Below are 26921 nucleotides of genomic sequence, written 5' to 3'. Positions count from 1 at the left end.
TGCCAAGATCATTAATAATTGCAGGGACGTTGATTTTATCCGTTCTTTTAACAGGCATTTTATATTATTATTATTTGTTAGTCAGAGATGATATTAGCTTTTGATTTGTGTAGTTTTAAAGGATGGTTGCAAACTAGATGAATGTGGCTGAGCCTGACACTTTCACAGATATGTTTATGCTATATTAATGTATTCAAAAATGAATCATTTATTGAGATATGAACTATTGAGAGCTGAGTAAATGGCGAACACTGAAAAATCTACATATATCGTGTTAAAGAATTGTGCCCAAAACTTTTTATCAAGATGTAAGGTTAGTTACTTTGTATGAATATATGAAAGATATACCGTTCGGGGCAGACAACCTTTTCTAAAAACTTGTTTTCTTTTTAAAAATGAGTTACTTTAGAGTATATTAATAAAAAAACAATTTCAAAATATTGAAACAGTATAACTTCTCCCTAAAACAGTGTAAGAAAAAGCAAGGTTATAGAAAGAAAATAATAATTATATAATGTTTTTGTAAAGGATAATACTGAAATATTGGAGAAATAACAATTCTAATTTTGTATCTTCATGTTTTTGCCATTATAAGGGAAAAAGAAAGAACTGTACCAGAGAAGAATAAGTTAGATTCTTGAGAAAGGTTTATTTTCATGTTAGTGTGCTTTACTTTACAGAAGGGCAATAAGTGCTACGCCAGAGCCCTTTTAACTACGCCCTCTTTGCTTTGTTTATTTTGAATTCGCCCTAATAAGTTCCAGCTATATTCATTCCTTTGTTCCTTTTTATTTTAAACCACACTCTAGAACAGTATTGCAAAAGGAAGTATTGTTAAGCGATAATAATATTGATCGATTCTGTTAAATGGAAAATTCCTAATTACTAAATGCTTCTTCTTTATCCACTTTCATAATCACCATCAGGCATCTAAGTAATATTTACGGAATATCGATTTTTGGTCGACTTAAAAGATCTACCCTGTCTAAAAATTCAGTTGAATCAAACTGAAAATAATATAAAAGCTTATAAATCTGTTTTTTCAATTTATAAACTTCGAAACAATCAATTATTTGCGAACTAAAGAATATAGCTTCTCAATTATTTGAGAAATTAAGGATGTAGGTTCCCTCTTCCCAGAGTCAAGTTTAAATATTTTTCAAGTTGTCAAACAAAGCAACGCTAGGTAAAGTATTTATTAAGTATTTGTTACATTTATCAAATAGTAAAATTTTGAAACTAAAGCACGAAACCGGTTGAATAAAGATATTAAATCAAGTGTAATTCTACATACCATTTCTATGGGAAAATGAGTATGTTTTGTAAAACTTTACTTTTCGATTCGGCTAAAGCGCTGAAAAAGATGCTAATGAATTTTTTGCGATTGATAAAAATCATAATTTATACCTGTTTTGAACCATTATGAAGGTTTTCCTTTTGCCAAGTGTTGCAGCTGTTTGTGACATTGGCGTAAACTTTGGATATCAATCAAATAAATAAATAAATAACTTTATTGCTTATAAGTTTACAACTTTTTGCAATGAGTTGGTTAAACATAAATAAACTTCAGTGTACTACATTAAATGAGCATAATGTAAAAAAATAATAATAATATAAACATAAACAAAAATAAATGATACATTTCACTAAAAATTATTGTTATTTCAATTTTTTTTTTCCTTAAATTAATATACTCAACTGTGAATTTTACTTGAGCCCTAATATTACACCTGCTTTTTGCCGCTTTTCCAAAGCTTGAGTTACAAAATGGTATAAATTCTGTAACTCTAATTTAGAGTGGAAAGTCAAAAGGGAAACTATTTCCAATGTATATTTATTCAAATGCTGATACCTTAAGGGACTGTAGTAAGGGCACTCTATTAAGAAATGTTCTAACGTGTCAGATTTAAACAATGAACAGGTAAAACAGAGGTTTTCTGGCTTAAATTTGAATTTCCTCCCCATTATGAAAAAACTTGGAGATTTATTGCTAACAAGCCTTAACTGCACAAATAATCTTAAAACTGCAATGCTCATGTTAACATTAAGAAAGTGCTCCTCGATGCCTAAAGCACTTACTAACCTGTAGTGAAAGTTAAACCTGGAGTTCAGAACATTATTTACATCCTTACACAAAAGGTTATTCTGAAATGAAATTTTTAAATTGGTGAGGTTGTTCTTTAGAAGGACTGGATTTTGACTGTTCCAAATATCTATGGCACCGATGCTGTACAACATATTTTTTAAACGTGAACACCAATTGTAAGGAATATTTGTATTATTATTTTCCTGAACTAATTTTAAATAACAGATTTTCTGAATTTGATTATTAGGTAATGATAACAGTTTGTGCCAGAATTTAATCATTCTATTGAATATATAACATTTTAGGTGATAACTATTTACTTCTAAGCGGATGTAACTATTTGGGGTATTGGAAGATAAATGTAGCAAGTATTTGAAAAATTTTAATTGTACTCTTTCTAATATATCCGAGTAATCAGCAGCCCAATTTTCGGAGGAATACAGTAGGGTCGGCAATATTAGTGACTTAAAGAGTTGAACTTTAGAGTTCCAACCATCAGATTTATAGCGAGATAATATGTTCATTACTCTAGGAATAACCACCTCGCTTTTATTCACAAAATAATCGCAAGCTTTTCTAAATTTTCCCGATGAAGACAGTGGCACACCTAAATAATTAAAAGACTTTACTAAATTTAGCGGCTGCTCATTGTACATAAATCTATTATTTATTTTAAAATGTCCAGCTTTTGTGAACGGCATTACAACTGTTTTTGTAATATTTACTTGTAAATCATTTTCAATGCAATAATCGTTCAATAACTTTAATTTCAGTTGTACATCATGCCATGAGTAGGCTGTAATTGCAATATCATCTGCGTACAATAACATTAACAGGTCTTGTTTACTGTTTATATTAATGCCACATGCTCCTTTTTTCCTAAAGTATTCCACAATATCACTAATGTATAAAGAGAACAGCAGAGGACTCAGGCTTTCACCTTGCAAAACTCCACGGGTAACATCTATTATCTCAGATTGAGTATTATTCTTTTCAATGATAATATTTGCAAGTTTATATATTCCCTTAATGACACGTATATATTTCGGACTTACTCCAATACTAAATAATTTCTGCCATAACTTATCGTGCGGCACTGTATCGAAGGCCTTTCGAAAATCAACGAAAATTACGTACACCTTCCTCTTTTTCACTGTCAGCTGTAGATTGATAGCCGATGAGAGAACAAATATTGCATCAGAACAGCCTCTATTAGCGCGGAAGCCTAACTGTTCATCGGGAATGACATTGTTGTTTTCTGCCCATATTGTCAGACGAGTTCTTAACATTTGGGTAAAAATTTTAACGACGCAGTTTACAAGTGCAATGCCTCTGTAATTGGCCGGATCATGAGGATCGCCCTTTTTATGTAATAAAATTAGTTTTATTAAGCCCCACTTTTCCGGTATGACTTCTTGACTCCATATCTCATTATACATATTCAGTAGGATATCAATCAATGAAAGAAAGTTTTTTATTAATTTTTTAAAGAGAATAGTCAGTCATGCAATTTTGCATTATTGTCTTACAATTTGAAGAATATTCCGTTTAAGAGGCCAAGCTAGCGTTTGCTTTTGTTAGTAGCAGCAGTGCATTTACTGGTAGTGAAAATGTATGAAAGCTAGATTTGCGAGAGAGGGCAAGGGGTGAGTGAACGCCATGAGTTAATCAAAATGATGAGCTTTAAAAGCGTATGAATCAAGAGTCACTTCATTTTTACTCTCTAGTCGCAACAAAAACGATCTCATTGACCTAAATCTTGTAGAAACTTACTGCAATGGTCAGATCTAACGGTAGTTATATAGGAAATTACTGCAGTTAATCTAAAATTCACTAAAATGAACTGTGGAAGTTAATATGGATTAGCCTGTAATGTTGGATCACATCTTTCGACTTTCATCATAGTTCGCATGTTTATTGCATCTCTTTCATCGGTTTCGATCTTTCATCCATCAACAGAGGTAGACTGATCAGTTTAGTGTAATGATTTCGCACTACATAGAGCTGACTCAAGTAAGTCTCAAGTACAAAACCTTTCTAGTAAATAGCGTGCAACAATACCTCTCATCAAAGTTGTACATTTTATTTAATTCTCGTACTATAACAGAAAAGAATTACAAAATAGAGTCGATTAGGAAATATCAAAAAAACTTTCTGTTCTTAGTTTCGTAAAGGGGTGGTCCTTTCACAGCCCGGGTCGATATTAATAGAATTTAGAAATTATGCCCCTGAACCTGGGGCAACCAATTTAATTAATTAACCAAGCTATAAGTTATGGCGGTAGTATATATTACATTATAATAAATTGAATTGGAAGTAACCCTAAAATTATTATAAAATGTTATAATAATTTTACATTTCACATTCACATTTTATTTCACATTTTATTATCTTTCACTAAAGTAAGATTATTATTCTTTAATTAGCCCATAAAATTTTTCATTATTTTTAATTTATTTTGTTTAAATTCAGTTACCTCTGTTTCTCTCTGCGTTTAACAAAATTTAACGCCCCTATACACATTTCAACGATATTTCAAGTTCTTTACATGCTCAACAAAAACTTCTTAGTTCTTCTTCTGAGATTCAACAGTGAATGGACCACTGTACAGTTTTCGGGTAACGAATTAACACCGTAGTGCGGTTTCTAAAACTGTATGCATACAGCCTACACCTTCGTTCCTTAGCTGCAGCATTGCGTTTTAGAACTGCATTTGAGATCACCGTAGCAATAGAGAATATAGGTGGTGAACGCAGCGAATCATTAGGTTATAAGGGCAGAAAATGTCGGAATACTAAACAGAAGAAAATGGAACGTTTCGAATTGTAAACTTGCGAATTAAATACATACAATTTCGTTTAAATTGTAAAAATAAATACTTATATGCCAGTAGAAACGTCATGAAGGAACGAGACGTTATATATTAACAGTTATAAAAGGAAAAAATATAATAATTGTTTCTAGGGTTAAAATTAATGAAAAGTAAATAAACTTACCTCTGAACAGCTAACGCTAGCGTCAGCCAAATAGAAGCAGTGTGAAATAGTGATGGTATAACTTCATGCATTATATCCCAAGCGAAGCAGGCGCTCACTGGAGACAATGGCTTATAATGGTTGCCAAAAGTGAACATATAGAATAGCCAGGGTGATGGAAACAACAAGGTGAACATATCTGATAATGCCATGGCCATTAGCACGGCATTAGTTGGAGTGCGCATATGACGTTTAGATAGCACAACAACTATTAAAGTGTTTGCTACTATTGTAATCAGCAACAAAAATGGTACTGCGTAACCATACATTGGTACAGCATAGTCAATAGGAAATTCTTTGGTCACGTTTAGGTAATCAGATTCTTCTTCCTCCGTAGCATTATGCCATATCGAACTGTTGGGCATGGTGATTGAAGTTGCTGTAGTATTCAGTATGGACACATCGTAAACACCTCCTCCAGTGCAGTTCACACACTGGAAGTATGGTCCTCCGAGCGTTGGCCAAATCTCCTCCATTTCTTCTACCATCTGTACATACAAAGAAAACATTTGTTAATAACAATTAACCAAAGGAAACAAGATTTTCCAAAAAAAAAATCCAAATGAAAGTAGCGGGCTAAGAAAAAGGAAGCCAAGTAGGTCTTCCTTCCTTGGTTGATAGATTCAGATCGTAAGCTTATTGTCGGAAACCGTGTTAACAAATCGATGAATACGAATAACATTAATATTGTTATTAAACAAAAATTTTTAAGTTTAAAGCAACCATTAATAATTTTATGTTAGTTATAGATATTTAGAATAACAAGAGCACTTAGTGCGTTTTATAAAGGAAAGTCTTTAAATTTTAACTGGAGTGTTGGGATAGAGATAATTTCCCAATTTGCTGTTTAGAAATGAGTTTCCAACCTTAATTATAAAAAGGTGCTTTAATGTTGTGTACAAGTGAGAAGAAGATAATGTTAATGGTGGCAGTTGCACAGACTTCTAGAAGTAGAACGGCCGGGTGGAAACGCAAGAGATGCAGAAAGTTGTTCCGACGATTTAATTACTTTCTTGTGACAGTGGCCATCTTTAAATCTGCTGACAGATTAGGACCATTATACAGCTTGTTGTTGTAGTTTGTTCGGTAATTTTGGTGAAGTTTATAAACAAGTCTATGGATTTGTTTATTCCTGGAAGAACAAAGAAACAACAACAGCAATGCCGCCACATGCCGTCAATAGTTTGTTAGTTTTCAACTTATTGACGATAATGATTATAATCATTTGAGGAAGTGTCTTCTACATGACAGCAACGAACTCATCAGTCTCTCAACTTTAAAGACATACAACTTCATCAATCTTTAATTAATATTGAAATATCCAGGGTTTAAGCAATAAATGTTGATGGCCCTTAACAAGGTATAAAAACTTAATTAATTCATTCGAGCATTCAATCAATATTAATTAATTAGGACTGAATTAATATTTGAAAATATGTATATCACAATAATTCGAAATTACTCATTCCTAATTGAGTAATTAACTCAAATTATTAAAGATTTTCATTTCACTCATCATAGTTAATAAGGTAATAGAACAATTCTGCTCAGGGCTACAAATTAAAAGATATATAACTTATTCTCCAGTCTCAATGTTGTAGAACAATTATTGTGTTTAGTAACTATAAACTTTTCAAACAAAGAAGAGATTTGGTTGTTTACGTTAAAAAATATGCCATGAAAAGAGTTTAAATAAAACATTTACAAGGTTTAGCTTAAGCCTTCAAATATATCAAAGAAGTTAGTCTTTATCCAACTATTTTAAGTTTAGAAATACTAAGAAAACAGTGAGATCCGTGATGGATAAGTAAAGAACGAAATTCATAAGCAAAAGCCTCAGAGGGTTGTAGGATTATACAGAGTCAAAGAATTGTTCTGTAAATTCGTGTAAGTTGTAGAAGGTTGTGAAGGGCGTTTAAGATTCAATAATGGCAGAGTTTATTCATATGAAAGAGGGCCCTGAAATAAATTATAGCGTCTAAAACAAACGTAGAGACAGAAAAATAAGGCAAAAAAGAGTATCCAAGTTAGACTATTGTTATTGAAGTAGAAACACTTTACAAGTAACTGTCAAAGCGTGACCACTTCCTATAAAAATACCTTCTGAAAGTATTGTAATATATCTGAAGAAAAAACTCTACTTGCAAAGTAAAAAAGTACTGAAAATGCTGGTTATACTATATAAAATGTGTCACTTTTTCTTTTCTTTTTAACTTTAAACTGTAAATTATGTGTTGGGAGAAATTAACCTTGAGTTAATGAACAACAAAGGAATAGGTTTCAAAAATAGAAACGACTAATAAGTCTTACAGCAATTAATTAAATAGTTTAATAATTATGTATTACTGTAATAGTTTCCTTCAAACATCAGTGCTAATCAAGTATTATGGCACAAATATTGATGGTTTATCTAATAATAAATTTATCTAATTATCTAATAATTTACTATGGATCACAAAAGCGATTTGTGATAACCCAAGAAAGAGCCATAGAAAAAATTTAATTTTATTTAAACAAAAAAAAAATCAAATAACAACTAGGTATACCAAAAACAGTAATTTTACTGACAAACCTATCAAAAATTTGAGATACTTGCTTAGCTTCAATCACACATATCAGTGAAAAATATCAGACTTAATCAGACTGGTGAGCGATACCACTTTACTGAAACATGTCACGCAATTTTAATAAGCTCTGGGATTTGTTAAGTTATAATTCGATGCACAAATTCTGTTTATTATTTTGTATAATCTGTTCCCTTCAAATCTTTACCCAAGAAGATCGTGCATAGATAATTCGATTGGCTTTGTTGAATAAATTGAGCAGCAATATATGAGCCGTTTATTTTGAAAGTGGCATAAGTCACTTTGTTTTTAAGTCAAGATATTTAAGGGTTTGCGTTTTAACACGTTTAAAAATATGGATGCTAACTTTCGAGAAGATTTACTTGTATTTGTTATCTCATGATACTGATATTTCAAATTGCAAATTTTTTTAAAATGAAAAGATGCCGTTCAATTGTATTTAGTGTTGCTATTAACTCGATTTTTTTGAAAAAGTGACTTATGCCCCTTTCAAAATAAACGGCTCATATCGGGCTTGCTACTGGGTAGAGCCCTATCTGTGAATATTTAGGAGTCCAAATATAATTTTAAAAGCTTTATTTAAGGCTTAATAAAGGGTTATTTCAATTCTAAATCATTTGGGAATAAGTACCTTAATTTAATTAAATAATATTCCTAATTCTCCTGAAGTTATGTTAGTGCGATCACGATGTTTTTTTGTTAAAGTAAATTTCAATTTAATAAAACCTTTTAGAAACAAAAAAGAATTTAAACAAACAAAAAGTTAATACCTAAGGGACATATTGCCAACTCTACTACATACATAAATTACACTTATCCTCTTTTATTGCACAAATCCTCTTATTAAAAATAAATAAAATGTGTTTGCATATAAAATACAATATTACTAAATAAAACTATAAATATTCATTTGCCTGAAAAGTTAATAAAAGTAAAAAGTTTTTGTAAATAGCTTATCAACTTAATACTGGCATAAATTTACATTTTCGTTTTAATTTCATTTAGGTTGATTTTTATAGAGAATTTATCATTTAACATTAATGATATTGTTGTTTTAACTTTCAGTTGTCAACTTATTTGTGATTATTGGACATATGCGCCTTCTTGGATTGGTTTGATAGAACTTGCATTGGTAGTTTATTGTAGCCCACGTTGAAGGATATTCTTTTAAATGTCTAAATGGTTTTTGAAAGATATGTTGCAGGTATGTGCTTTGGCTCCTGTTTGAATTTTACCATAATTCGTTATTATACCTACTTGTTTATGGCTTCAAAAGTCCACAGTAGATTCTAAAACATCTAAGTCAGAACAATCAATTACAGAACAAGAAGTAATTTTACGTACATGGGCGGTCGGCCACCATAGATTTCTTTATTTTTTAATACACACGTTACTTAAGAACTTGCTAGTGAGTGGATAGTTGTTTCTAGTTCAGCTAATGTAATTACCTAGAATATGAAAGCTTCATGCTCAGAGTTGTTATTAATTTTTTAATTTTTTTTTGTCCTTCAGAATTATATTACTCGTTACTGACCACTCTTTAGTTACTTTGTTAATAATATGCGCATCTCCGTGGTTTTACTGATAATGATCCTACCATTAGTGAGTAAATGAAGGTGGTATTCGTTCACGTCAGATTTGTTTATTCAAATTGAGAAGATCATACCATACATAGACTTACCCAGGTGTTTCAAGAACAGTTCAGTATTTTCAGAGATAAGGACAACTGATAAATGCTAACTATTTCCTCAGAAACTAGGCAGCTAAGTCTAGATTTGACGCCCTAAATTTGAAGTCTGATTTGGAAGTAAAGAGAATGCAATCACGTTTGTGAACGCCGTACTATGCACAGGTAATATGAGAACTTTTGTACTGATTACAAAACATGCCTCTTACATTCTTCATATCTGTTAAAAACTTACTATCTTTTTTTTGTTTTTGCCTTCAAGAGAAACATTTTTATATTTAAATGCTCAAAATAGTACACGCAAAAATTTAAATTGTAAGCTGAGCCACAAGTTATTATAAAATTTCTTTAGCGTAAAGATAACCAAAGCAAAGAAAGCAAACAGGCGTTTTATAATTAAGCTAAAGATAAGCCCATTTACAACTAGATGTAAAATTAATGCTACAGGCTGCACGTTTTACCGTCAATTCAACATAATCTCTATTACTTATTAAACAATTAATTTGTAAGATAAGGTATTTGTGAAAATTAAACCCAATAAGCAGAAGCTACTTTAACACATTCTTAATACTATTCGACTAAGTAAAAGTTCTACCATCATGAAATAAAGGGTATCGGACACTAGATAGAAAAAAAGGGATGAGAGAGGTAAAAACTTCATTACAGAAAGAGATCGCTAGATAAGTATGTCAATAAGGGCCTGAGCCAGCGTTGCACAAACACACTCATAAGCTCTTTTACTAAATAACATGAAATCTAATTACCTTCCACAGTAGTAGAGACCAATATTTCTACTACATGTTTTGGTCAACTTACAGTTTTTCTACCCTTATAGAGTTAAGAAGACCTGTAACTTAGTTGCGTGCTTTAGTAATATCGTTATTTCTACTGAACTACAGGAACCATAACATCAGAAAATGTTCAATATCGTGTTCAAGAAATCTATATTTTTTTTATTTTGCTTAGTGAAATTTAAGAACTTGACGTTTATCGTGAGCATAAATTTAAAGAATATTCGAATGATGAAAATTATGGCAATATATTCACCTTTTTCCTAGTTAATTACTTTAACTGCAATTCAATTAATATTTCTTTCATTTTTAATTTTTCATGAACCTTGTCAGCAAAAATGGCAATTTTTAACCACCCTTTTTCAAAAATGAAATAGATATTAAGTTTATTATTGATATTTTTTTATTTATTAAAAAATGACACTAGAATAATTTCAAAACAGTTTTATTTTAAATTCAGTTACGTTTCAGCTGTTGACCAACGATCTACAGAACTTTCTTTTGAACTTTTAATTTCTTTCTACAATCCAAACTACGCCAACAACCTGATTTTAATTCTTACTACAATTTTTTGTATGTGATCTGGACCATTTAATCAAAACTTATTTATTTGATATTTCTCTGTCATAAGGGGAAACACAGAACAGTAACTAATAAGTAATAATAAACAGATAGACCAAAATAATGGCGACAACAAATTAAAATCATCAATAAAGAAATATTAACTTATGAGTGTGTTTCTTAATCCAAGGAGGTAAGGCGCCAACTAAGAGATAATGATTTTCACATTTGCTTCTGAGTCCACATTTTCAGCTAATCAATAATGCCATACATTTATCAATTCCCCAAGACCATTTAGGCAAAGATCTAAAACTAATCAGATATCGAAAAGAGTTATCAACTGAAAATCCAATTAGAAATCCAATTGCCTGATCAATTCAAAAAATTAACCAATTTTCTACTTAATTTAAGTAGACTCCTAATAAGAAGAAACAAAATACGTTCATTTCATTAATAGAAAATATTGATACATGCAACGACTCTTTTTAAGTATTTCAATTTAGTATGTATTAACTCTTAATCGTAAAACACTTAAATCATTAAGGAATAAAAACAGTCTCTTGTTCAATTAAATTAAATTAGACTATCCTGCTTTTATTTACTTAAAATTCACGCTTAATCTATAAACAAAAAAAATAAATAAACTATAAGTCTAAATATAAAGTATAAGTCAACTAAATTCACTGCGGATGCTATGTCAGATAGTTAATTTGCTATTCATCTTTTGTCATTTCAATGCTGTGGAATAACTTTACTTTATTTATTTAATCGGTTCCTAGAGTTATTACAGAAAATCGATGTAAAACCACTTTGATAAATATGTTGTGCAACTAAACCCAAAAGTCTAACGTTCAAATGACACTGATTAGCAATTGTACCATCCAACTATAACTAGAGCATCCTCTAATCCAACTTCAATAGCCAGCTACAATATCTTGCTAATCCATTCAAAAATCTAGGATGTCCTCTCCACATCAGAAAACAGAAGAAGCCTCGCGAACTCCTAATGATCCAGCTCCCAATTGCTATCCCAATACAAACAGTTCCGGCACAGACACTCTCAATACGCTTTACTGGATTTTGGCAGTGGTCCAGTGCAATCAGTTCTCAAAAGTGTGACATTTATGTAAATGTTGTAAATTAACAAAAGTAAAACACAAAAAGAACATAGATTAGTGGCCTGAGGGTTTCAATTATTTCAATTATCATTAGTTCAATGATATAACTTCTGTCACCAACATGGCCCCTGCTGCTCTTTAACTTTCCAGTCATTGTAACCCATATGGATCTAATATAAATTTCCAGTTATTCGCGTTAACCAATAGCTCGGAGAATATAAGCAAGCATACTGCTCAGAAGCAGGCCCGGGTGTTAGGTGGCTGGATACACAAGCCTCCATATTTAGTAGGCTTTCCGAGAAATTACCATTCTTCAAAAGCTCACAGTTACAGAGGACATGGATCTCAATCTAGCAAAACGTGCAATGACCACTAGCGACCAGACCAAACCGGCTCTTAAGTCTCCAGTGTACAGTCACTAGATTCTCTCAAATGTCTATTTGACAATGACCTGGCACCCAGGATAAGATATGCCTATTGATCTATCTACTTACCTCGATAAGAGTCCGAGTACAGTCCAACATTAACTGAGTTAAATTGGTATTTCGTTTTAAGAATCCTAGGTTCAGTAGTCACAACCTTCGTTTGGATAACTGTGCAAACTTCTTCACTCATCGAAATAAGAATACTCGACCTCCGGCTAAAATCACCAGCTCCTTTTCTTACTGAGGTCTTAGAACAGTCTGGTATACAAGCTAGAGCCACCCGGTACAGATAGACCACGAGCCCATTTAAATTTGTCCGGTAATATGGACTTGAATAGATTTCCTTACATTGTGTAGCCTGTAACGAAACCGTAAGCTCTGTGGTCCTACCCAAAAATAGATTACGATACCAGTTCATCATATATTCTTTGATAAACAAATGAAAGTCGCTTAATCGCTTAGTCGCTGGGCCTGAAAGACACAGGAAGGCTTTAATCTCGACGTATGTAGATATGTAATGTTGACAGAGTTCCAACAAGATTTCCATAAACGAAGAATGTTGGGCCAAACAATACTTTGCATCTTTTCAAAAGACCTTTTGATACCCTTTCAAGGGCTTAGTCTATCAAACCACCAATCCATAAGATAATGAGTCTATCCTTGTGTATCCAAAAATTTTTCAAATGTTAGGAGCTCAGTTTTTTCCGCAAACCTATTGTACCAAGAACTCGCCCCTAAAATACCGTTCATCTTTATCCTAAACTCATATAATATTATTGCATTATTATAATTCAATATTCCCAACCAACTACTAAAAAGAAGAAAAGGTTTATTGCGAAGATCATGCACTATATGAAGATGAATGTCTCCTGAATAATCTAAAGTTTTATTAATAATTAACTCGAAGGAAGAAAGTGTTTAGATTGCTTTTCTTCGAAGTACGTTAATTGTTACTTAACTTTTCTCCATGAATTTGCTGAAAATATTTCAAATTATATCCTTAAATTTCAAATTGGCTTTATTATTTTAGATTTCACAGTTAGGATAGAAACAATCTCAAGGTTATGATTGCAAGTAAAAGATAAAACGATCCTAACATTATAAAAATATTTGCAATATTGGCTCAACATAACTTGTAAGATATCATATATCCTGCACTCAACCGTAATGGAAATATTAGACTCAGTCGTATCTTTCAGAAATGTAAGTATGTTAGCATGTTTTTGTAGGAAGCGATTGCGAAAGAATATTCTGTTTTAGTTCTCTGAAAGAGCAACTAAGAACTTATTTAAAAAATTAAAACCATTGCGTAAGGAAGCTTTCTCTATTCTACGTTAGGAATTTCTAATTTTTAGATTTAATTTTAAACTAATTTGTTTTTTAAATAAGTAGGAGATTGAGATGTGAATGTAATTTCCTTTGAGATGTTTTCTATTAAGTCAAGTAAAGATGATGATAGCGACTTTCAAAACTCCACGACAGAAGAAAAAAATGGTTTAATCTATCAAGTAGTACCAATACTCGTAACTTAGGTTGGCTTATTGCTTTGGAACACTGTTGATTGAAGCGAAGGTTTAACTTTGGATAATATGTTAGATAGGTACATTCCGTTGTTGGTTACAGACTTAGCTCCAATTAAGTTAAATACGAGCTATTTAAATTAAAATAAAAAGTGCTATTTATAATTTTGAAGGGGAGTGTACTTACACAGATTAAATGGCATCTCATTAAGCGATAAATATAGAATTATTGAATGTTAAATACAACAAAAAAAAACCGTGAAGTTGCAATGAATGAAATATGAGCGCAGAAAATAGCAAATATTTAATGCAATTACAATTTACTTGGACAAAATGAGTACACAAAATTTGTTCATCAAATGTGAAAAAATCAGGAAGAACGTCAGTACTACAAGGACAAGGAAAGAAATAAGTTTGAAGGTCGAAAAACATGGATAAAAAGGCACTGATTGATGGAAGTTCCGCTATTTAGAAGACTATTTTGGTCCGATGGCAAAATAATGGAAGTGATGACAAGCTACCAGTGATGCAAGAAGCAAGTAGAGAGAAGTTATTTGATAAGTCAAGGTTCTGTCTAAGGGGTTTTAATTCAAGCGACCCAGAAAATATATTAGGGGCTCCCTCCTTCGAGTTAGTACGTTATCTGTTTGATAAGCCAATAGCTGTGCTGATGTATTTTTGTTTCTGGATGCTCCCTTTGCAAGTTTTGCGGAACTTTGGTCGTGATGGATAACCCCCAGGACCGACAAGGGCCAATAACTAAGAGGCGTATGTGAACGAAGGTAGGTGACGCATTAGAACGTCTGTTCAGTGTCAAGAATTAGAATTAGAAACAAGTACTAGAAAATGATCAGAAATAAAATGAACAGGTTACGATCAACGCCTATTTAAGAACAACAGTCAATGTCAGCATAACAACAAAATATTCAAGAAAATATTTATTACTGAATTCCCAACATTATACTAGCACGAGCTCAGCGAATTTTCTTTGCCCTTGAAAGTGAATGCTTCAAAGTAGAACCGTCGAGGAAGATTTTAAACTCATTTAAAAGAGAACTGATTAGTTGAATTTTCACTTGTCCCGAGTACGCTTCCCAAATATGAATAAAATATAAGAGAGCCGAGAATTCAATTCAACAAACGCTTCGAAACTATTATTATTTAATAATAACCCAATCATAACTTTTCTTAAATGGCATCTCATTTCTTTCTTAACAAATAAATGCTGGATAGAAAACGCAGAAGAAAAAATTGAAGCTAGAACACTTGAAACTTCAGATAATATTTTGTTTAATAATAAATATAAATAGTAATACAAAAAGTTATTCAACACTTTTGTATAAAAGAAGCTTAAGAAAAAAAACAAAGTATGGCCACGCTCTCTCTCCTCCTCAACTAGTGCGTTGAATTTAGTGGGGATCTGGAGAAGATACTCTATCCACTTATGCTCCACGCTATCTTGCTGGACAAGGTACTGCGGATAGAAGCTTTATAAGATAATAGCAAGTGCCATCCAGCTCAAGTGGCTTTAGAACAGTGGTTCCCAACCTGTGGTCCGCAAGAACTAAAATATGATCCGCAAAAAACTAAACTTTTTTAACATTACATATTTATTACCTACGACCGCGTGTGCTGCGACGGCGCGGTGAGTGGGACGTCGAGCGAGCGTAGAGCGCCTAAAAACAAGTCCAGGAGTCGACTAAAAGCAAATGATGATGTGCGTGTCGCTTTGAGCAATCTCATCAATCCCAGGATTACCCATCTTGATAAGAAAATTCAAGCTCAAAAAGAAAATTAATGTAATTGAAAACATAATCACAATGTTAATTGAAGTTTATTTTTAAAATCTAAAAGTAGTTTATACAGATATTGAACCTGTGGCCTGGTCTTAAAAAGGTTGGGAACCACTATCTAGTGGGTGGTACGCACAATGAAGATGACTAGAGGTAAGTATAAGAATCTTAAATTCTGCATTGCATTAGAAGTATGAAACCGGAATTATAATGTTCAAAACATGTTTATTTTGGTCATTTTAACGATATCAATTTTTATTGCATTATTCTATAATTTATCAAATACCTACGGGGGAAAAATTGGTAAAAAAAAATTAAATAGTGTTTTTCCTAGAAATAAGTACCAAAAACGATTGGCTAATCTCATTGGCGAACGGGATGTGTGAAATAGGCGGACAGTAGCTGATGACGTAGTGACGCTGTAAGCCACTCCCTCACCAATAAAAGCACAGTTATCCATTACATAAAATGGTGCTCTTTCACTTTCATTCAATTATCTAGATTTTTACTTCCTTTTACTTCAGGAAAATATTTCGTTAACTTTTTTGATTCTGCATTACATTAGAAGTATGAAACCGGAAATGTAATGTTCAAAACATGTTTATTTTGGTCATTTTTACGATATCAATTTTTATTGCATTATTCTATAATTTATCAAATACCTACGGCGGAAAAATTGGTAAAAAAAATTTAAATAGTGTTTTTCCTAGAAATAAGTACCAAAAACGATTGGCTAATCTCATTGGCGAACGGGATGTGTGAAATAGGCGGACAGTAGCTGATGACGTAGTGACGCTGTAAGCCACTCCCTCACCAATAAGAGCACAGTTATCCATTACATAAAATGGTGCTCTTTCACTTTCATTCAATTATCTAGATTTTTACTTCCTTTTACTTCAGGAAAATATTTCGTTAACTTTTTTGATTCTGCATTACATTAGAAGTATGAAACCGGAAATGTAATGTTCAAAACATGTTTATTTTGGTCATTTTTACGATATCAATTTTTATTGCATTATTCTATAATTTATCAAATACCTATGGGGGAAAAATTAGTAAAAAAAATTTAAATAGTGTTTTTCCTAGAAATAAGTACCAAAAACGATTGGCTAATCTCATTGGCGAACGGGATGTGTGAAATAGGCGGCTGTAGCTGATGACGTAGTGACGCTGTAAGCCACTCCCTCACCAATAAGAGCACAGTTATCCATTACATAAAATGGTGCTCTTTCACTTTCATTCAATTATCTAGATTTTTACTTCCTTTTACTTCAGGAAAATATTTCGTTAACTTTTTTGATTCTGCATTACATTAGAAGTATGAAACCGGAAATGTAATGTTCAAAACATGTTTATTTTGGTCATTTTTACGATATCAATTTTTATTGCATTATTCTATAATTTATCAAATACCTATGGGGGAAAAATTAGTAAAAAAAATTTAAATAGTGTTTTTCCTAGAAATAAGTACCAAAAACGATTGGCTAATCTCATTGGCGAACGGGATGTGTGAAATAGGCGGCTGTAGCTGATGACGTAGTGACGCTGTAAGCCACTCCCTCACCAATAAGAGCACAGTTATCCATTACATAAAATGGTGCTCTTTCACTTTCATTCAATTATCTAGATTTTTACTTCCTTTTACTTCAGGAAAATATTTCGTTAACTTTTTTGATTCTGCATTACATTAGAAGTATGAAACCGGAAATGTAATGTTCAAAACATGTTTATTTTGGTCATTTTTACGATATCAATTTTTATTGCATTATTCTATAATTTATCAAATACCTATGGGGGAAAAATTAGTAAAAAAAATTTAAATAGTGTTTTTCCTAGAAATAAGTACCAAAAACGATTGGCTAATCTCATTGGCGAGCGGGATGTGCGAAGTAGGCGGACTGTGGATAAGACTACGTTACTTTAATAACTTTTCTAATTTAAGAACTTTTACAATGAACAGTGATAAGAAATCAGAGAAATTATAAAAATCAATTTTTGGATAATTATCAAGGTGATATTTTGGTATTAATATATTTAAGTGTAGTAATTATGTTTACTATGTAAGGAATAGGTCGGCCACTAGGCAGAAGAGAACGAGTGGTTAACGGCGTGTTTGCCAAAATGAATGAGAAGCTAATCCGCCATTAATATTTTGGGAAGCTTAGAAAATTTCAAACACTGCTAACTGCAACGCACTGGTATTGTTACTTCCCCATTGTATTTGGCGTCATGTAAATATATCTGCCTAACAACCCCTAATTTGCCACCAGTAACCCACTTATAACATAATACACATGACTGTAGAGGTAGTTAATTAGACAAAGCTCTCTATCTTAAATTAGCATTTGCGAAGTGAATTTACAGAAGACATTCTATGAATAAACTACTGAACCGCTGGCTATGTAGCCATAACCTGTACCGTAATTTTTTTTCTGCAGCAAAATGAACTTCAAAATTAATTATTGTCTGACTGTTGGAATTACTTTCTAAGAACAAACAAAAAAACAATAGCAATAATAAAGGGTCTAATGAGGGTTTTGTTAGATATAGGCAGCACAAATAAAACCCTAACATTACACAATAAATAAAGAACATTACAATAGCTTTGAAGTCAAATATTGTTTCATTTTCCATAAAAAAGAAATAAAACTTCAACCTGTCCAAGTAGAGCTGCAAAGAGAATTCAATATGCCAAGATAATAATATGCTTTCTTAGACAAACTATTCAATAAAAACAAAGGGTTGAACATAACCTGTATTCCTGAATTCAAGCTTGTTGGAGTCCCTTCTTGTTAAATTCACGGATTATTATTTGAATTTGAGATCTCCATTTTGTCTTTGCGCTCTTGAATTTCGGTTTTAACAGGTTCTGGAATTCTTCTAATCTTTCTTCCTGTAAGGTAAAAAATACGAAGCGTAAGATAAAGTATAATTATTAACATTCGATAATTTCTTATTGAAAACTGAAAGTGTACTTTATCAGACTGAAAAAAATAATGTCAGGGAAGAGATTAACTTTGTGGTTAGCGTTTACTGGATTCCAACGCGCAGATCCCGGGTTCGAATCCAGCTGCTGACCTCTTAGATTTTCTTTTCCTAGGAGCTTTTTCAGCTCACTGCCTTACAGTGTTGTCCGTGATGGAAAAAACACTGGCCGGAGGCAGGCAGCATACTGGATAAAGCTTTGGGCGCTCCTGGGCTCAGATTTTGACGCGCCTTAACATCAAATATAATAATAATCATCATCATCATCATAATAGTATTAGTAATGTCTACTTATCGAAAATCGGAATCAGGTAAAGCAAAACTAGTTAATTTAACGCAAACACTGTTACAATCTATTTGAAAGCTCAAAGGAATTAATGAGATTTAGGAAATCGATTTTAGTTTTGTTGATTGTGCTTGGTGAGATAGTCTTGGGTCAATTAGGAAATGTAACGTTGGAGAAACAAGAGATTTTGTCACCTTACTGAAACATACAACGTTGAAAATGTACATAGGTTTGCATTGCTAGATTTTATCGGCCGCAGCATGATTTTTTGGCTTTATTCTATCTCAAAAAAAAGGAAGCAAGACTTCGCAAGCGTACATTTTTTTCACAAAGTTTGATCATATTCATATTATTTTACACGGTACACATATCGTCTTCAGTCTTTAATAACCAATACATGGTAATACTCGAAAAAATAAATAAATAAATAAAAATTGTGAACGGAATTTACATAATTTGAAAGGCATCAGAGAATTATGCACCTGGATTGTACATGCAATTTATAATAATAGATGTAGATGAGATGTGTCTAGTACAATGCCTGCGTTACATTGTCAGCCTAATTGCAATCATCCAATAATAATGCAATTATTGCTTTCAATAATAATTTACATACAAAGTGATCAGGCGCAAATCACACTAGTGCATTAACATTCCTGGTACTTTGGGATAATATACTACCCGAACTTTTATATCCTGAAACCCTTTACACCGCACTTATTCTTATTCTTCTGCGAGCAATTTCCTTTTCTTTCGATCTGCTTATGTCATGTTCTCGCTTGCGTACATCAGTTCCTCGCCTTCCTTGCCTCGGTTTTGTTGTTTAATCCTTTTTGATTGGTGGAATTTAGTCTGACTGGAATAGGTTAAGATCATTTGGGTATCCAGTTCACTAGGCTCTTCTCGCTTGCTGGGTTTTCCTCGTAAAAGAAGTCTAGAGGTAGTTTAAATTGGAGTATTAAGTACATTTATTTCCTCTTAATTTCATGGTTCCTTGAAGAGATTGCTACCATTGGATACTACCACTTTTCGCTGAAGTAATAATCTTCCTCCTCAGATCAGATTCACTGAGCTGAGATATAGAAAATACAGCTTGTAAATTTCTAAATAAATGAAAAAAGAAAAATATATAAAACAAATATGCCAAAAGGGGAAAACATAAAGTTTGTTTAATAAGGAAGGAGAAGAGCCAGTAATCTTCTATCTTGAATTCTACATAAGCTTTTTCTCAAATATGTCCTTTTCCCAGAAATGTCAGTAGGACTAGAGAAGTAATAAAGGTGAAATGCTCCTGTCTTATTTCAACATTTACAAATACTTGGTTTATTTAATATCTCCCACCTTATACGTCCTCGACGTTATAGCTACAGAATACAATAAAAATAAACAAGAAATACTTGTTCTTTGTTAAAATAGCTAAGTTTTTATATTTAGAGAAGGGTTCTTATTACATAGGCTTTCTGGAAGAAATGAATGAAGAAGTAATTGTTGTAATTGAAAAAAAATAAATAAATAAAACAAAATTACAACGAAGTCAGGGTCAACTTGCTTCAACTTATTTTTTACTAAATAGTTTCATAATTAGATTAGAAGATTTCAAAACTTTTATGACTTTGTTCAGTTGATGCTTTCTTTTTAAAGTCTTCATAGGTCTACTAAAAACTTCTGTGGAAGACTTACCAAAAAACTAAAAATAATTGGAAACACAATCCAAATGTCTGCTCTTGATTTTCTTTTCATAAAAATTTCTTATGAAAACCCTTTCCTTTGATCAACCATGTTGTACAGAATACCCTCTCAGTCAGTGCACTGAATACGGTTCGAGCACTGATGTTCCCAGATCATTGAAGTGTCTTAAATTAAAAGAAAACAAAAAAAATGTTACGCCAATTTCATTTTTTGTTAAAGCTTTTTGGGAAAATTGTAAAAATGTTTTCAATGGATTGTTACATTCGTACTCTGCCAAAGTTTCAGCAGAATTGGAACGAACATAGCTTTTTTACATCAATGTTGAAAAGTTGCAAGTACTCATTATTATTAATAGCTCAGCTGTTAATTTTCAGTAGTAATTTCTATTAAACGTTCTACAGAAATCCCATACATTACAGGTGGATTAATCAATAATCTTAGCATTCTTCTCTCTTTCCTGGTCAGTGCCGCCTTTTTAGAACAGCTTGTCTTATCCTTTTTTATTAACATAGTTTTAGCTGAAATATTCTCTTTGGATACTTCACGCTTAGTTTTATTTTAACAATTCCAGCTGACCCAAGAAGAATAATATCAAAATTCTAATTACTTAAACCTTCTAAAACTTTCAATGAATTGACAAACACGAAATTTTATAGTTAGTTATTCAATTACTAAATCGAAAGTCTTGAAAAGTTATTGGGAAAAAGGTATTTCGTTCTAGAAAATTAAAAAAGAGGGAAATTGGAAAAGTATCTTTGTGGAAGAAAAAGGCAATATTTCTACATTTAAAAACATTTTGTAAACAATTGAAACTTGACAGCTGCCTTAGAGTTTTTTTTTTTAGCCCTAAGATAAGTTTCCAAATAGATTTGGAACTAGACCCAAGGGAGGGCAACTGTTACTAAAATTTAGTATTGATGTTAGAAAGTGAAGTTGGAAATGGAATAAAGGGCGGCCCTTACAACTCTGATGAAGTAGATAAAAGGGCCAAGTCTAGTGTATATAGCAGAGAATAATAACACTAGCAAAGCCCCTTTACAGAATTTCTACTAGGGCAGGAAAGCCTCTATCTGTCCATAAACACACTTCACTATCTCTAGGGTATTTTTATTTTCAATTATTTCAATGCTAAAACTTGAAATAGAATTATATGTGACTTTTTACTACAAGATTGTCTCTTTCTCTCTCGCAGTTTTCATTTCCATATAGAATTAAGTGCAAGAATCCGTCAAAACTAATTACAAAATTCATTAAATTGAACTTGCCAACATTTTGCCTACTTGTAAATATGAACTGTCATTTCTTCCTGACAATGAGTACATTTCTTTTTGTGGTTATCTTATAGCGTTATTTCATTGCTTCTACACTTCTTGTAATGGAAGAAATGAAGAAGAATAAGTAATGTAATCAGTAAGCTCTTACTTACAGAAGTAAATAAAACTGTTACAACAAAAGTTAGATTTAGAGAGGAATAAAACCACTTTTCTTTAGTTCAATGTCATTGCCATTCTTTCCTAACAAGAGCGGTGAAGAGAATATACAACACACTTAAAACTTCACAAATCAAGCACTTAAAGTATCAATTAAAATCAAAAACTTCTAAATCAAAAGCCACTCTCAGCTCTTAAACAACTATCAAAATACAATCACCTCGCTACCACCATCATCATCATCTTGCTCTTACTTAAAGTTATTTCTTTTTACAAGGTAGGTCTTAGCGTACAAATACCAAGTAATTATCGTGGACGAGGTCGGAAGCACAAATGGTTTCGAACTAAAGATGTCGCACTTCATAACCTACGCGCTTCTATTGTTAATAATCATTCTAACATTAAATCTTAGCTGCTATAATAATTAGAATTCTTACTCCGTCTTTCTCAATTTGTTCTCAGTTTTGCAGTGTACAATTTTAGTAGATTTTATTCATTCTTCTTCAAATTTATATTTCTTTTTTCTACATCTATCCATCAAATTACTACTTTTTTTCGTTATTTCTTATCTTTCTAGTGGCACTTTACCATTAATAATGCAAAAATAATTGAATTGCGAGTATTTTTTCCTAACCAAAACTGTAACTTTTTTTCCTGTAATACCACCAAGAAAGATGCCATCCACGCCATATTTCAAACTACAACTTTCATCGCATACTTCTCTTATTTCTTCACCTTTTTTTCGCTAAGCTTACTACTTCTTGTTTAGACCCAAATTGTTCGTAATCCTTATCTTGGTATGTTTGCATACTAGCTCAGTATTAGTTTTTCTTTCATCTAATTCTTCCCTAACTGTTTCATGATTAAAATTTCTCGTTCTAATGTTTGTTAATTTTCACCTTTTTTCACTTTCGTTTCTATGGTCGATTTCAAATTCGTTGCACATTCTTTACTGTACACCTTTCAGATTTCTGCCACTTAAAGCTTGTTTTTTCACTAGATCAAAGTTGAAGTACCAAATACATTCAAAGACAACTTAACAATATAAATCAGGACCTCTCATGCTTTTTGTGACTTTTAAAATTCATACCATAATAATCATGGCATTATAATAATCAGTGAAACATTCTAATCATAACAACGTTCATTAACATTTTTTCGAAAACTTCCTTTGTTAAAAACTGTAACTTTAGGGCTTATAAAAATTAAAGGATCTGATGTAAAAAATTATTCCGCAATGGTTTTTTTACTTATTTTCATTAAGTGAAGCTCGTGCAATTATTACTCACAAGAATATTCTAAAGCAACCAATTATTAGAAAATGTAGGTACAATTTGCTAGATATTTATCGAAATACAATAATTTTCTATGCATACAGGCTTTCTAAACATGGTTTGAATTCATTGATTTTCAGCAGAGATTAGGAGCTGGAATTTCGGGTCTATTCTAGTTATGAGAGGTTCTTCGTAACTAGGGCGACAAGGGACCAATTCTTCATCATAAAGCCACTATCAGCGTTCCATTCTATTTAAAGGAGAGTTAAAAGCTATGTTTAGTTTGAATGCTAGTTTGGCACATATAACAGAGTGGTTTTATGTAAAAGGGAATTTATTTAATAAATATTTTTTTCCTAATATGATTGCAAATATCAAGAAATTATGAATATTTCTATATGTGATACGCCACCAGAGTTAAGTTAGGGTTTTTCAAAATTTGGACACGCCGAGCTCAAAAGTTTCGCCATCACTGTTATTAGGCAATCTTCCTTCCAGCACTTGCGAGTTTGCCTTGATTTTATGTGTTAAGCGTTAGAAAAAGCAATATATAACAATAAATCCACCGATCTGGAAATACTCGTATATCGGTTAAAGACATAAACGACACAACTGGATTCACTGATCGGGTCACAACTACTTTTTAAATAAATAAAAATAATAAATCGACGGACATACATGTTGTTTAGCAATAAGTAATAATTTAAAAATATAATTTTTATAAATAATTTTGTCTAATATGTCTAATAATATGAATTTCTTCTAAACAAAAAAGAAAAATTAATTAAAAGCATAAGAAAGTTATTGTAAAATAAAAGTGAGCCCATTTCAGCGATCTACAATTTTAGTGAGATTATTTGAACACGATATGAAATAACATCGTATACAAGTTCAACTTCAAATTAGAAGAAACACACTTATTGTTGAATAAGTATGTAGTAAAGTGAAGTAAAGTAATTGCCTATTTTTTCAGGCGAACTTTACGTCCAACTACCAATTAGGGGTCGTGGACGGTGGCGACTAGCAAACATACTTCACTTTGATTTTTTTTTGTATTAACCATTAAATAAAAACTAAGGCCTAAGACCGGGAATCGAACCCAGTACCACAATACATATTAACTTTACAGGTCTCACCTCTAACCGCTCGGCTACTGTGGCGCTATCGTTCAATAAGTTGTTATGGACTTTCCTAAGTAATCCAGAAATATAAGCTGGGACTTCGCCAAATTTAGTCTTCTATTTCAGCCTAAATAACAAATATGTTTTACTATTACATATTTTATTTTATATTTTTGATTACTTTGATCAATTTAACTACAAAGGGATTACTTAAATGAACTACAAGGTTTAAACTGCGGATGATATGGTGATTACTGAGCGTTTGATATCCAGTTGAAACTTAATTGTCATTTACCCTCCACCTCCATTGCCAGAGATAAATGGATTTAGCATCCCTTTCTCCATCATTAACGCCAATTTAGTATCAATCCAATTAATTGCTAAAATTAACTACTGATCAGTTTTCCGAATTGTTTATCCATTTGCATTAAAATTATCAAAATTGTTCATTGTATTTTCAATTTATGATCAGTGGAAAGTCAGAAAGGCAGCTTTTTATTGGGCGATCGATTTTAAGAATAAAGTAAATGTTTTATGTATACAGAATTTGCGATAATTTAGAAAATTAATGAAAACTAGAGGATTATTATGGACCTAATTAGGCGAAAAGCGGTAAAAACAAAAAGAGATAAACTTTGTTTCTCAGTGTTGGCTGTAGTAACATTATTATGGTGAGATTCAGAAAGTGGAGAAGCCTACTGGAAATAACATGTGGAACAGATTTTCACAAGAGATTTAACGACCTTAAACACATTGTTCTATCTTTCACACACCAATGAACTTCACCCACTTTTTTTTTTTTGTTTGCACCAAGCCAGAATTCAGTCTGTCTAATAAGATAAATGCTCGAACGGTTAAACACAACTCAGATAATGGTAAAAATAACAAACTGCCTCACTTTTGTTTCGTTTGTGAGTAGAAATGAAATTAACTTCTTCAATGATATTGTATTGTATTGTAAATTTGGACGTAAAGCCCAGCCTGAAAAAACAGACGATCGCTTTACACTTTTTTTTATATATTAAATAAATATTTATTCCTATTAATAAACAATATTAAAATTAAATTAAATGCCTTATAAGATGCTCCAGATATACATGGAATTATTTAGAAGAGAAGAATGATTAGAAGGGTAATGATGCGCCAATGCATCTTCATCTATAAGAGCCGAAAACCAAGGCTAGCTTAATAAGCTTTGCTTTGTTAGAGGTAAATTGTGCGTGCTTTAGTGACAATCATAAAAATTCCTGATTTTGGGAAATAAGAAGCTGCATCCTGTTTATTTTTGTTGTTTAAATAGCATTTAAACAATGTTTAAATAGTAATTCGTCCAGATAATCCAAATAGTATTATTAGTTTGGGTTATATAGTGCATTGTTTTTTGTGACTGATTTATTTATCCAAAAGGAAGAAGGATTATTGTAAAATTCAGTCATAATTTTATTTATTTTTTTGTCAAATTTTCGTCCTAGGGACAAATCCTCTAGACTGTCAGTGTGAACAATGCACATAGTAAAGGCAAATAATGCACATTCTAATTGCTTTATGTAAGGATACAGAATGACCAAAACAACATGTGGTAAATTATACTTTTGTTTTTGAAGTTATCTATCGTAATAGTTCTAGGCAAACATCGCCCCACCACCGTTTGCCATAATTTCTTCTCTAACAAACTACACTATGTATATTAAAGTACTTCCTAATTTATGAGCTTCATGTTTAACCCTTAAGTTTGTAACAATATTCCTCACAAGAGACACATTGATTTTAATACGTCATTAAAGAAGCTTGTCCCCTTAGGGACATCTTGGACATCTAATTTACTGTTAATTAGTAACGTTGATAAACTACTTACTACTCAAGAAAATAACGAAAACATTTCACAAATTTGGTTACATTTTTTAAACAAATTGAGGATATGCCTTTTATTTTATAGAAAATTTGGGTATTTTAAATATTAAACTTTTTTTTTTTTGTAGCTTTTGACGAACAACTGTCTTAAACGAAAATTTTAATAAAAGATGCGAATTTTGAATTTGAAATAAAAAAAACGTTTTAGAGATTTGTGAGTTGGTCTGGACACATACTTTTCTCTCTTTTACAAAACAAACTTTCTCCGCCTTTTTTCTCTCTCTTTGGATGCTATTTATGGACAAAGTAACGTAGGTTAAACGCATAAAATTTCAACTTGCTCACTGCATCTTCATCTGATCTAACTAAAAATGTTCTTCAAAAATATATTAACTAAAAGAGCAACCTTTTTAAAGCATTAAGATGAAAAGCAATTAAAAAAAAGAAGGTTACTAAAATATATTCTGAAACAAATGAGTTAAAAAAAAGAAGATATTTGGTCATATTCAATTAAAACCTGTGAGCTTATTTACAGAAACTTAGCTACGAATATCTTTTATTTATGTTCTTTAAACATTATTCAAATTTGGATAAATCAAACTGGTTTTATTTTTCACATGTTCAATGTGGTAGGTATTCGAAACTGCATTGATTTTAAGACATTGCTAGAGGAATTGGTCAGCA

At 31.8% G+C, this 26921-nt stretch overlaps 1 protein-coding gene across 9 annotated transcripts in view; it reads right to left on the bottom strand.

The window, feature by feature from the left end:
* The window catches only part of SPR (G protein-coupled sex peptide receptor), a 270016-nt gene that overhangs the window by 51159 nt on the left and 191936 nt on the right, over positions 1-26921 (bottom strand). For 6 of the 9 annotated variants that reach the window (XM_074132492.1, XM_074132493.1, XM_074132494.1 and 3 more), the window contains 2 exons: positions 18355-18494; positions 5083-5609 (listed from right to left, as the gene is read on the bottom strand). In XM_074132492.1, coding sequence (XP_073988593.1) covers positions 5083-5609 — 527 coding nt within the window. In that variant the 5' untranslated portion in view covers positions 18355-18494. Of the gene's footprint in view, positions 1-5082; positions 5610-18354; positions 18495-24401; positions 24514-26921 lie in introns of those variants that run through there. The other 3 variants (XM_074132498.1, XM_074132500.1, XM_074132499.1) reach the window with 2 other exon arrangements.

Source organism: Rhodnius prolixus, unplaced genomic scaffold (assembly GCF_049639745.1).
Source record: "Rhodnius prolixus isolate KJV_2025 unplaced genomic scaffold, Rpr scaffold_4, whole genome shotgun sequence".
Classification (NCBI taxonomy): Eukaryota; Metazoa; Arthropoda; class Insecta; order Hemiptera; family Reduviidae; genus Rhodnius; species Rhodnius prolixus.
Note: the sequence above shows the minus strand (reverse complement) of the source record. Positions and strands in the feature narration are given on the sequence as shown.